The sequence below is a fragment of the Eulemur rufifrons genome, chromosome 29 (assembly GCF_041146395.1).
Source record: "Eulemur rufifrons isolate Redbay chromosome 29, OSU_ERuf_1, whole genome shotgun sequence".
Taxonomy (NCBI): domain Eukaryota; kingdom Metazoa; phylum Chordata; class Mammalia; order Primates; family Lemuridae; genus Eulemur; species Eulemur rufifrons.
Window position 1 is genome coordinate 32,633,440 of NC_091011.1, and position 12,087 is coordinate 32,645,526.

Here is a 12,087-nt window from a genome sequence, read left to right on the forward strand (position 1 = left end):
ATTGATATCCAGAATATAGAGAGAACTCCTTTCATTTAAATGTACCTAGAAAAACAATTATTATTTTTCTCAGAATGCTTTTCAGATATGTACCATGTTTTAAAATGCACAGTGCATAGGCTAAACCATAGAAACTATTTCATATAAGAAAGCTCTTTGAAACAAAGAAACAAACAATTAAATTTAAACCTGGGCACATACTCAAAAGAATTGAAAGCAGGGTCTGGAAGAAGTATTTGGATACCCATGTTCATAGCAGCATTATTGACAATAACTAAAACAAGGAAATAGCTCAAGTGTTCATCAAGAGATGAATGGATAAACAAAATGTGGTGTACACATACAGTGGGATATTTATTCAGCCTTAAAAAGATGTATGCTACAACATGGATGACTCCAGAAGGCATTAAGTTAAGTAAAATAAGCCAGTCACAAAAACACAAGCACTGCATGATTCTACTTTTGTAAGGTACGTAGAGTAGTCAAATTCATAAAGACAGAAAGTAGAATGGTGGTTGCCAGAGATGGGGGAGGAGAGAGTGGGAAGTTATTGTTTAATGAATATAGAGTTTCCATTTTACAAGATAAGGAGTACTGGAGATGGGTGGTGGTGATGGCTGCAGAACATTATGAATATACTTAATACCACTGAATTGTAGACTTAAAAATGGTTAAAATGATAAATTTTATGTTGTATGTATTTTACCACCATAAAAATTGGAGAAAATATAAATGAGTATTTTAAATATACCATACAGAGAGCGAAAAGGAAAGTGATAGAGTTGGAATAAGATATTTGTAATACATACATCTGACATGGGACTCATATCCACAATATTTATACAAATAAATTTTTAAAAATTAGAAAATTCAGAAAAAGTTATGCAGGCACTTTGCTAAGGAGCCAGTAGCTAGTTAGCCAATATGAAATGGTGCTCAGCTTCATTTGTCATCAAGGAAATGGAAATTAAAACTGCAATGTGATACCCATACACATCTTCAGGATAGCTTAAATAAAAAAGATAGAAAATGGCAAATATTGACAAGAATGTGAAGAAACTGGAATTCCAATATATCACTTGTGGTAGTGTAATTTGTTACAACCATTTTGTAAAACAATTTAATAGAAACCACTAAAGCTGAATATATGTATAAACTATTCTAATTCTAGGTGTATCCTGAACAGAAATGAATAAATGTACTCACAAAAAGATATGAATAACAATATCCATGGTACTGCTATCTTTAATAGTTAAAAACTGGAAATTATGCAAATGCCCATCAATAATAGAAGGAATAAATACATAGTGGTATATTCAGACAACGAAATAATATTCAACAACGAGTGTCATATACATGAATCCCATAAACAAAATTTTGAGTGAAAGACATAAAGAATAAACAGAGTATGGTTTATTTTTATATTATACAGTGTTCAAAATTGACAAAATCAATCTCAGAAATCAGTGATACGTTAGAGAATGGTTTGTGTCTGGACAAGGGCACAAGGTGGTGGGGGGAGGTCTTCTAGTCTTCTAATAGGATGCTTGTAATGTTCTGTTTCTTGGTTTGAGTGCTGGTCACATGGGTGTGTTCATTTTGTAAAATATTCTCAAGCTATACACTTAAGACTTGTCTGTATTCACATTATCTCAAACTTTAATAAAGCATTCTACTTTCTTGATTTGGGCACTGGTTTCATGGGTATGTTCACTTTATGAAAATTCATTAAGCTGCACTTACGTGATTTGTGAACTTTAAGTATACACACTAAACTTCAAAAAAGTTTATCTAGAATATAAAACGGAAAAATAAAAGAGATGGATATATATTCTATCTCCAACATCAGCCATGGCTGCAGGGATACATAATTTGAAATTGAATAGGCAGAAGACATAAGTCCCTTCCCCATGTTAGATGAAAGAGTACTACTTAGGCCTTTTTCTCTGCAATCATGACAAACATACACCTTCATTGTATTTTCATCATATACCCTAAAAGTGCATAATGTTTTCATAAAAATAAGAGAAGGGGCATGAAAAGGGGAGGGAAAAGTGGGATTTCAAAAGTTTGGGAAAGTTAGGTATTTGCTTTACTCCCTGATTACTTTTTTATCTACTTTTATCTCCTTACTATTGTTAATTCCAGCCTTTAGGCCTTTTGAGAATTGCGGCTCAAGTTATTCTTGGTCATTTTTTGCTTTGATTCTAAACATACGATAATAGCATACACAAAATATTTAATGTTTAAAGGGGATGGCCAATAGAAATAAAGTAGACAACCAAATAAGCAAAACTGACTTTTATTTCATGATCATTTCTTGAAACATCTTAAGCAAAATTTGTGGAGAGTTTATCAAATTCTTTACAAAAACCTCCATATAGGTCACTGAATAATTTTAAACTATAGGGCTGAATCCAAAGAAATCCAGGTTGAATTTAGCTTCCTTTACTCAGTCAAGTTTTTAAAAAATGATTTTCTCTTAACTTTCTAGAAATGAAAATAACGGTTCCTTCCAATATGATGAACTGTTTTAAATTACTTAGCACTTTATAAATTTACTATGTTCGCTATATATATTTATTATGGAAACAAGTATCCACAAAAGCCTTTTAAAAATAAAGTGACTATTTCAAAATAAGAGAGAAAAACAATTTTATTTATTCCTATAATTAATTATAATTTTAAATGAAATATTTATAATTATTAATTTTTGTAACTTATAATTATAAGTAAAAATAATCAAGCATTATCACAACTTAAATTTTAATGTATCTTGCTCTAATTATGTCAGTATGATTAGAACCTTATAAGACAAACTGAAATTATTGTGGTATAAACAAGTGTTTATCCTGGGATTTTTGATGAAATAAAAAGAAAATATTTTTAAATTATTACTGCAGGTATCCCTTTTAAGACTTTTTTTAAATTCCTAATATTTTAATACTAGTATTTCAACCTAATCCTGGGTGCTGGTTCCATTAATTTTGCTAGTTTCCTTTGTGATATGATTGTTGAAATACTCATTCCCTTGGATAAAATCATGTACTTTAGTCTGATAAATTGTTTCTTTAGGGTCACATGGGAGTTTCTGATCCCCATTTTACGACATTGTCAATTTAAATATAAATCACATTTTCCTTCATTAAGTGTCCTAATGTATTCTGTTGTGGAACTAAAGTCTCTCCTTGACTGAGGTATTTCATCCTCTTACATATAGATTTAAAAGAGAAAAAAAGTCACTGAGAAACATTTAACATAATTTTAAAATCCACTATGAAATTTGTCCAAGAATTTAATAACACATTAAATTAAACAGGAGTTAGAAAGCATATCACTGGCTTGTCAGAATAAAAATCAATTCTCTCATTTACTGGTTCCTTAGCCACTTTTGGCATTCCTATTATTTTTTTTTTTATTTTTTAGTCTTCCCTTTGAAACAAGTTTAGTAAAAATCAAATAAGTAATCATAATCAAATATCTTACTCTCATTGACATTTTTCAGAACACAAAGTTCAATTCTTCTCTGCCTGAGTTATCACAATATATATTGGAGAATTAAGAATAAATACAAGCAAAAGAAGAGAAAATATATTAAAGGAGAAAAGATTGAGGGAGAATCCAGATACAAATGGGTTAAAAGAAGAAGGATTCAAGGTAATACTGCTTTGATTACACACCGGGAGGCCAGGAAGCAGGAAAGGAATTGTGACTACCTGTTAGAAAGAGGCGGTTTCTGGGAGCTGTCCAATGTACTGAGTGTACCGTCACAGCCACAATTCCCCCCCTTTAGTAGGAACTGATGTCCTCGGGGTTCTCTTTTGAACCAGAATGTCTCTATACTCACATGTTCAGTCTATTTCTTCTAATCTACCTTTAAAATTATTTTCTAACAGGTCGCTTTGCCCCACCAGATCTTTTTAAAAATCTCTACACAGTACTGAAAAATTAAGTAAATATAGGGAAAGAAGAAGAAAAAAAAAAGAATTCTTTTTGCTAAAATATTGCTGATAATATAAAATCAGTGAGATTTTATTTGTTAAACCAAATTTAAAATCTTTCTTATTTCAAAAGATGATCTAAAGATAGCCAAAAATCACCCTTAAATAGAATTCAATTATGTATAGTTTTTGCCCTTAAATCCTACTCTAAGACAGTGTAAATCAGCGAGGAAAATAAGCCAGATGGACATGTCAAGATTTTTTCTTTGTTCACAAATAAATACTCAATCAGCAATTTAAAAATCCGAAGAAGACTCCGCAGAGGGTAAACTGCTTGACCCTCTGGTTTATCAAGGGTAAATCGCATTTCTGAAAGGAAATTGAAGGAGTTGGGTTTGGGGGGAGGATTGACTTTGTCCCCCACGCTGGAAATTATACAGTAAATCCCGAACCTAGAAAATGTTCTGAGCTTCCATTTTTCATTTTATTGCCATCACAGCTTCCCTGGAAATAAAATCGTCTATTTTACGTGAGCAGCCGATCAGGGTAAGGAAAGGAAAGTCAAGTATCTCAATTGTTAGGCTGATGGCATCCAAACAGACCTTAGAAGTCAGGGTTTGTAATACGGCAGGAGAGCTGTTTGCGATGCCCTGGAAGGAAAAAGAAAGCCGGTTCCAACAGCGACTCTGGGGAATGTGCTCTCAGCCCCCCTGCCATGCTTACTTAGGCTAATGGAAGGTCTTGCCTTTCAGCAGCCGCTGCACTGGGATACCGGACAAACAGATCCCCTCGACCCCTAGCAGGCAGGGCCCCTCTTCAGGACATCATTAAAAGCACATGCACTTGTTTCACATCCATTGGCAGACGGTGGCAAGATTCAACACTCCTACCCTGAAGCCAAGGAGAAGCCATTGCGGTGGAAAACATCCTCGCTTTGAAAATCCAAGTCGAAATTAAAGAACTACATGAGATAAGGAGCCTGGAGAACATTAGTTGGCTGCGGGGGTGAGGAGAGACACAAAAAGCACAGCAGGTAAGAGCTGGGGGTTGTTGCCAAGAAGGAACTGACCCGGTGGCGCAGAGAAAAGGATCTCAGAAGTGGAGGCCTGTCCCTTTGAGTCTTCCATGCGTGCTCAAGCTTGTCTTCTTCCATCAGCTTGGAGAGGAGGGACATTGTCTGAGCCTTCCTTATCAGTGCAACTAATCCGGTTATCAAGTTGGTTATGAATAATTAGTATCCTCTGGCCTTTCGGTGATGGTGCCCCATCAGATTCAAGGCTGTTAAGAATCCACATCCGCAGGCTCGCCCCCCCCCCCCCCGCGGTAAATCGATGAGACGCAGGGCCAAGCCGAAGCGATGGCCGCCTATCCGCAGAGCTGCGTGGATTCCACCGTGCTGGACTTCGTCGCAGACCTGTCCCTGGCCTCCCCTAGACACCCCCTCCTCTGCGACTTCGTGCCTGGGGTCCCCTTTGGGGACCCAGCCCTTGCCCTCCGAGAGAGCAGAACCAGACAGATGGCGCGGTTTGAGGAGGGGGGCCTAGAAGAAGAGGAGGGCGAAGTAGACGATGGGGATGATGAAGAGGAGGAGGAAGAGGAGCGAGGGAGAGGCGCCTCCCTCCTGGGCCGCCCCAAGAGGAAAAGGGTGATCACATATGCCCAGCGCCAGGCTGCCAACATCCGCGAGAGGAAGCGGATGTTCAACCTCAACGAGGCCTTCGACCAGCTGCGGAGGAAGGTGCCCACTTTTGCTTATGAGAAGAGGCTGTCCCGGATCGAGACCCTACGCCTGGCCATCGTCTACATTTCCTTCATGACTGAGCTCTTGGAGAGCTGTGAGAAGAAGGAAACTGGCTGAGCCGGGGTGGGAAGAGGAGTGTCTGCGCCCTTGTCGCCCGGTTGCGCACGGACTGGGGTGTTTCAGGACCGGGCGGTGGGTGCGGCTGAAAGGCAAGGAGGAATGCCTCAGGGCAGAATGTCTGGCGCTCTGGAGCTTGGGTTCGGATTGTAAGAGCCCCATAACCCCCGAGAAGAGGGGCCGCTGTAGAGTTAATGTGGATGCGATCGCCCTCAGTGGAGTCAGGGTCAGGGGCGAGCGGGGCAAGTTAGAACGTATTAGAAGTCGGGCCCTCTGGGCTTGCGCCTTGGCGCTTGTGCGGGCCGGGTCGGTGGGAAGCTAATCCTGTCCGCAAACGGAAGGCTTCGGAGCTGCTATCGAGTCCAATCTCTCCTCCCTATCTTTTTTTGAAAAATAGAAACAATAAAGTAGAAATTCTTACTTTTTTCTTAAACCCTGGGGCCGGTACTGCGCCATCCCCAGCAGGCGCTCCGGCCGGTGCGGGTGGGGAGGGGCAGCGGCAGACACCGGCAAGAGGTGCCGAGTGTCAGCTTTTCAATAGGCCAAGGGGCTCGGCATCTCCGGTCTGGTCGTCCGAGGCGTGTTGAGGGACAGAAAACAGGAAATGTAGAAGGAAGAGGAGTCCAGGGAATCTGCTGAAAAAGTGCGACCTCTAAGAAGGGACATTATTCCCGTCTTCCTCTCCGTCTTCCTCCCCTCCCGTTCTCTCTCCAGTGCGCGCGTACCCTCTCTCCCTCTTTGCGTCCTCCTAGATGATCTCGGAGGGACGGTAGCTCGTCGTCCCAGGGCCACAGCGGCGTTTATCCAGTGCCTTAGCTCGAGTGCAAATCCGCGCTGTGCCCCTTTGCACAGAAATCAACATCGGGTCCCTTACGGACCCAGGCCGGAGCGAGGGGTGAGTGGCAACTCAGGCCCAAACGCAAAGGGCACTCCTGGGCCTGCAGGGGGCCTTGGAGGCCCGGGGTTTCGCCGCGGGCCAGCGGTACCTACTGTCGCCCCTGGGGAAGGGCCTGGGTCTTTCGCAGTGCTCCTCAGTGCGCGCTTTTAAATTTTTAGCTGTAGGTAGGGAAAACAACTTTCATTCTAATGGCATCTAGGCACTACAAAGGAAGGCAAAAAGTCACCAGAGAAGACGGACGCGTTCTGACGCTTTGCACAACGCCTGCGGTGGGGATGAAGTTGAAGCCGGTCCATGCTGAGAGGCCGCCTCCAGTTTGGATCCTCTGATATTCCACAATTCTTCCTTCTATGAGACGCGCTAGTACCTGAATTGGGGTCGTTCAGATAGGAGTTGGTTCGTGAGAAAAGAGCTTGAGTGAATAATGCCCACCTAAACGTAAATTCAGTAGTCCTAAAGGATAATCCCCAGCGATTATTCCAACACTTATTTTACCCCTCATTGTGCACAGACATAAGCGGGGGCTCTCGAACACACAAGTCTCCCTATCGTGCTTTTAGAAATAGAATTTATTTTATACTTATCCTAGAAAGTTTGGAACACAAAAGTTCAAAAAAAGAGAAAAAATTTAAATCACCTCGCATAACCATACTGTTAGCATTTTCATCTATTTTCTTCTAGTCTTTTTTTCTATGCCATTAGTTATAATTCAATACATTTAACAAAATTGGGACACTTTTGGATACTGATTTTTTTTTCACTTGGCGTTATAGAATGAGCACTTTTCCCTTATCTCTAAACATTCGAACTTAATTTTGATTACTATATTTTATTGTTATATTGATGTATCACAACTTAACCCCAATGCTTTACAGGTGGGTAGCTAAGATATTTCCTTTAAAAAAAAAATAAATGATGCTCCAAAGAGAGTTCTTATAAATGTCTTCTCTGTCTATTGTGATTTCTTGATGTTAGATACTTAGAAGTGAAGTTTCTGGATAAAATGAACATTTAAGTTTATGGATACAAATAGATAGATTTTCTTCTTAGTAGGTTCTACCAGTTCACACTCCCTCCCAGAGGATTTTGCAGAATTTGCTTATTTCCCAGGACCTTCATCAGTACTTACAACATTGAAAACTTTGCTTAGTTCTCCTTTCCATAGGAATCATATGAGTTCTGAAATGATCCCCCACTCCCAAGATGTTTTCTTATTTTGACTGTGTCTTTCCACCAGGATTTTTTCCACTTCTGCCATGAGAACATCAGGAAAAACAGGTAAGAGGGAAAAAATGTAAACAGCTAAGAGCAAACAGCAACAAAACCAGGGAGTATTTTTTCTTATCCCCTTGCACCTTTATTAAAATAAACCAAGACTAGGACAATGACATCTATATCAGTCATATAAAGTAAAATTTCTCATTTTCTCTTTTTTCTCTTCTTTTTATAGATAACTTGTTGGTTACCTAGACTAGCATATCTGTATTTTTTAAGATAAATTTAAAATTACTCATTTGATATGTGAAAGAAAAATAGCTAATTATTTGTCAACTCTAAATCAAATAGTATTCTGTTCCCCAACTCCTTATTGGGTACTAGTGGCTCCATCAATCACTCATGTTTATCTATTCAATTATTCATTCAGTCAGTCAAAATATGTGTTGATTTTTTACAGATAGTGTGGATAGGTTCAAAATTGAAGCAGCTTACAGAAGCTCCCTTCTTCTAAATCAAGTCCTCTTGGGAATTAAACATCTTTTATTTTTAAAAACAAATTGCAAGTGTTGAATAAATAAAAAGAAAAAAACATGGTTAAAATCTAGGGATCCTTAATATTTTGTTGAAAGAATCAGTTTTGAAAACCAAAACCAAAACAAAACTTTGTAGACCAGGGACAATCAACATCATTGGGTCATGAAGAATGAATAAAGCCACCCATCATCCTTAATCCTCTCCTTCACATCCTCACCCATTCTATTACGTTCTTAGTAAGCATATAATATTCTTATAGTGAATACCTCATAATTCTTCAACAGAGCAAATAATACCTAAAGAACTTCTAAATGAAAACCTATTTCCCCATTACTACTAGAAGAATTATATACACCATTCTTAAACCTGTCACAGTTTATACATGCTTTGCTTTTTGTAAGTTTTTGCATATTCAGACACTGCCTCAAAATGCAGTCTTCTAAAGCTGTGGTCCCCAACCCCTAGACTAAGGCTGGTAAGCCTCGTGGCCTGTTAGGAACCACGCTGCACAGCAGGAGGTGAGCTGCAAGTCAGTGAAGCTTCATCTGTATTTACAGCGGTTCCCCATTGCTTGCATCACAGCATAAGCTCCGCCTCCTGTCAGATCAGCGGGGCATTAGATGCTCATAGGAGCAGGAACCCTACTGTAAAGTGTACATGCAGGGAACCTAGATCGCTCCTTATAAGAACCTAATACCTGATGATCTGAGGTGGCGCTGAGATGGTGATGCTATCGCTGGGGAACAGCTGCAAATACAGATTATCATTAGCAGAGAGGTTTGACTACACAATAAATGTAATGCCCTTGAATCATCCTGAAACCATACTCCTCTCCCTGTCCATGGAAAAATTGTTCCATGTAACCGGTCCCTGGTGGCCAAAAGGTTGGGGACAGCTGTTCTAAGATACTAATATTTTCATGACTATTATACTATTAGAATAATTTGAAGCCAAATAAGGATCAGAGACTTAGAGAAATGGATTGACTTTTCCTTACACCAGATCATCCATAGAGATAAGGTAAAAAAATCCACATTCTGAACTTAAATCCAGTGTGCCTCCATATTTCAATACCCAACTTTTCTAAGCAATGTTTTAGTTTAAATTTTAGTTTTCCCCAGGTTAGATCCATAAAAGCAGTGTGATTTTTAATACAAGTTTTTGTCAAATATAACATACAACATTAAAGTTGTTTTACTCTTTATTATCTTCTAAACCAGAAGTGATAGAAATATGAGTGAATATTGGCTTTTTAATAACTTCTACCAGTAAAAAAAAAAAAAAAAAATTCTAATGGTGTCAGTTACTTCTGGAAAATTATAATAATTGGTTTTTGAAATCTTAAAGTTACTTGCACATTTAGAATCTAAATACCATTTTTTAGATGTTGCTTGGAGGCAATTTATTTATAAACTCTTTACTGACTGACTGAAAACTGCCTTTTGGTCTCAAACTAAGTTCCGAATAACTATCAGATTACTATTAGTATTCAGACATGTAAAACATAAAAAGATCTAAATGAAATCATATTTGAAAGACATAATTAAGCTTTCCAAAAAGTGTAAAAATAATCAGAAGTCTTTGCCATCAACCGGGAGCCATTGAAGTTGATCATCTTTTACAGTTAGTTGCCCAATGTGAAAGCAGATTTTGGCAAAATTAATGCTCGAAACCAAACCAAATATTCTGCTAGTATGCATAATTCCTGCATGAACATAAAATTAAGACCCTTGGATCAGTGTTTATTATCACATTTGTCAGCATTTCCATTATAAAAACACTCTTGTGGAAGTTTTATAATATAGCTATAAAAATTCTGAGATGAAACTCGATAAGCAAGAATTTAGGATACCTTTATTTCTTAATTACAAATCTTCAAAGGAAACTTCAAAGGTAATGAATGAACCCACAAGTACATTTACATGTGCAGTTCCAAAATGTACCTGTAACTTTAAAAAAAATATTTAAGACAAAATATAAATTACTGTTATTTTATTTTTATCAAAAAGAGCTAACAGGTTAATATTGAATGCTAAGTACTAACTTGACTTTTTATAGGGTGATATTTCATTAAATTATATTTTAAATGTTTTTGGAAAATTGGTGAAGTTTTGCTATATATCATTAACTTGGCACAAGTTCACTCAAAGGTTCCTGAACATTGCCAACATTTTGGGTGAAGTTAGGCCCAATTTCTGGTCAGCACCCTCTCTTCCTGTGAATACTGGACTAAAAAAAGATTACAAAACAAGAGTCAGCAGTTCTGACCATTTTGTTTTGACTTTGGGGTTTCTTTGAATCTGAAGCTTAAAACCAAACCTGGCGGAGGAGGAGAAGGAAAGAAAAGAAGCAATGCAAACTGACAGGAATGAAATACCAGAAAGATGGAAAAACTTCTTCAAGTCTCTATAAACCAAAGCCTATAAATTTCCACAACATTCTTTGTGACACCAAATTTTTAGTTCTGTGCCTATACCACATTTCTTAAAGGAGTATAAGAAAATGTAAAGAAAAGTATAACTGTATTTAAAAACACTTTTACAGCTAATATTTGGTAGAATCCCTCACTTAATTTGGCATCAGGCAATGAATTTTCAATATACAGTGAAATCAAGAATTTTACAAATATGACATGATGGGCCGGGCGCGGTGGCTCACGCCTGTAATCCTAGCACTCTGGGAGGCCGAGGCGGGTGGATCGCTCAAGGTCAGGAGTTCGAGACCAGCCTGAGCGAGACCCCGTCTCTACTAAAAATAGAAAGACATTATATGGACAACTAAAAATCTATATAGAAAAAATTAGCCGGGCATAGTGGCGCATGCCTGTAGTCCCAGCTACTCGGGAGGCTGAGGCAGTAGGATCGCTTAAGCCGAGGAGTCTGAGGTTGCTGTGAGCTAAACTAACGCCACGGCACTCACTCTAGCCTGGGCAACAAAGTGAGACTCTGTCTCAACAAAAAAAAAAAAAAAAAAAAAAACAAATATGACATGATGGAAATGATCATAATAAAATGCCTTCAGTTTGCTTAGTGCTTTATTGTTTTCAAAGCACCATTCACATACTTTCATTTGATCTTCACAATTGGATTTCAACAAGATCTAGAGTCTCTCTATTAAATTGAGTCATCAGTGTACCATCTTAAAAATCCCTTCTCTCACCATTGAAATCAGCATGATACTGAGATTCCTAAAAGGGACTGATGGTCACCTATAAGCACCCCATCACTGTGAAAGATATTGCCTTCAAAGATCAAAAGCACCTTAATACGTTCTGTGGATGATAAATTATACAAAAGTCTGGTTTGGTCTGGCTGCCTCAAAGGCCAAATTTTACAACCTTCTATTTAGGGCTCTGTGAAGGAGATTTCCACCTGCAGCCAACAAATGTAGATGACCTCAAAGCAGCTGTTATGGACAGTTTTTTATGATTTCCAGTCTTCAAAAGGGGAAAAAATGTCCATGAGAATATGGAACTAGATCAAACAGTTGGTGAACAATAGAAGGCAAAAAACATGATGTCAATGTGTTTGAGTGAGTGAATGAATGAATGATTGCACTATTATCTTAGTGCAGATAATTTTGTAACTTCTTCAAAAGATAGTAAAATTTAAACCTGTATTTGTTAATGCCCAGATCTT

The 12,087-nt window shown here is 38.2% G+C and overlaps 1 protein-coding gene across 1 annotated transcript; it reads left to right on the top strand.

The window, feature by feature from the left end:
- The first annotated feature begins 5,238 nt into the window (after positions 1 to 5,238).
- FERD3L (Fer3 like bHLH transcription factor) lies at positions 5,239 to 5,892 on the top strand. Its single transcript, XM_069462549.1, has one exon. It carries the CDS (start codon positions 5,299 to 5,301, stop codon positions 5,797 to 5,799), a length of 501 nt encoding a protein of 166 aa, XP_069318650.1. The 5' UTR covers positions 5,239 to 5,298; the 3' UTR covers positions 5,800 to 5,892.
- The last annotated feature ends 6,195 nt before the right edge of the window (positions 5,893 to 12,087 follow it).

Excerpts from the sequence above, each read along its gene's own strand:
- FERD3L (XM_069462549.1), top strand. The coding sequence starts at position 5,299 with ATGGCCGCCTATCCGCAGAGCTGCGTGGATTCCACCGTGCTGGACTTC.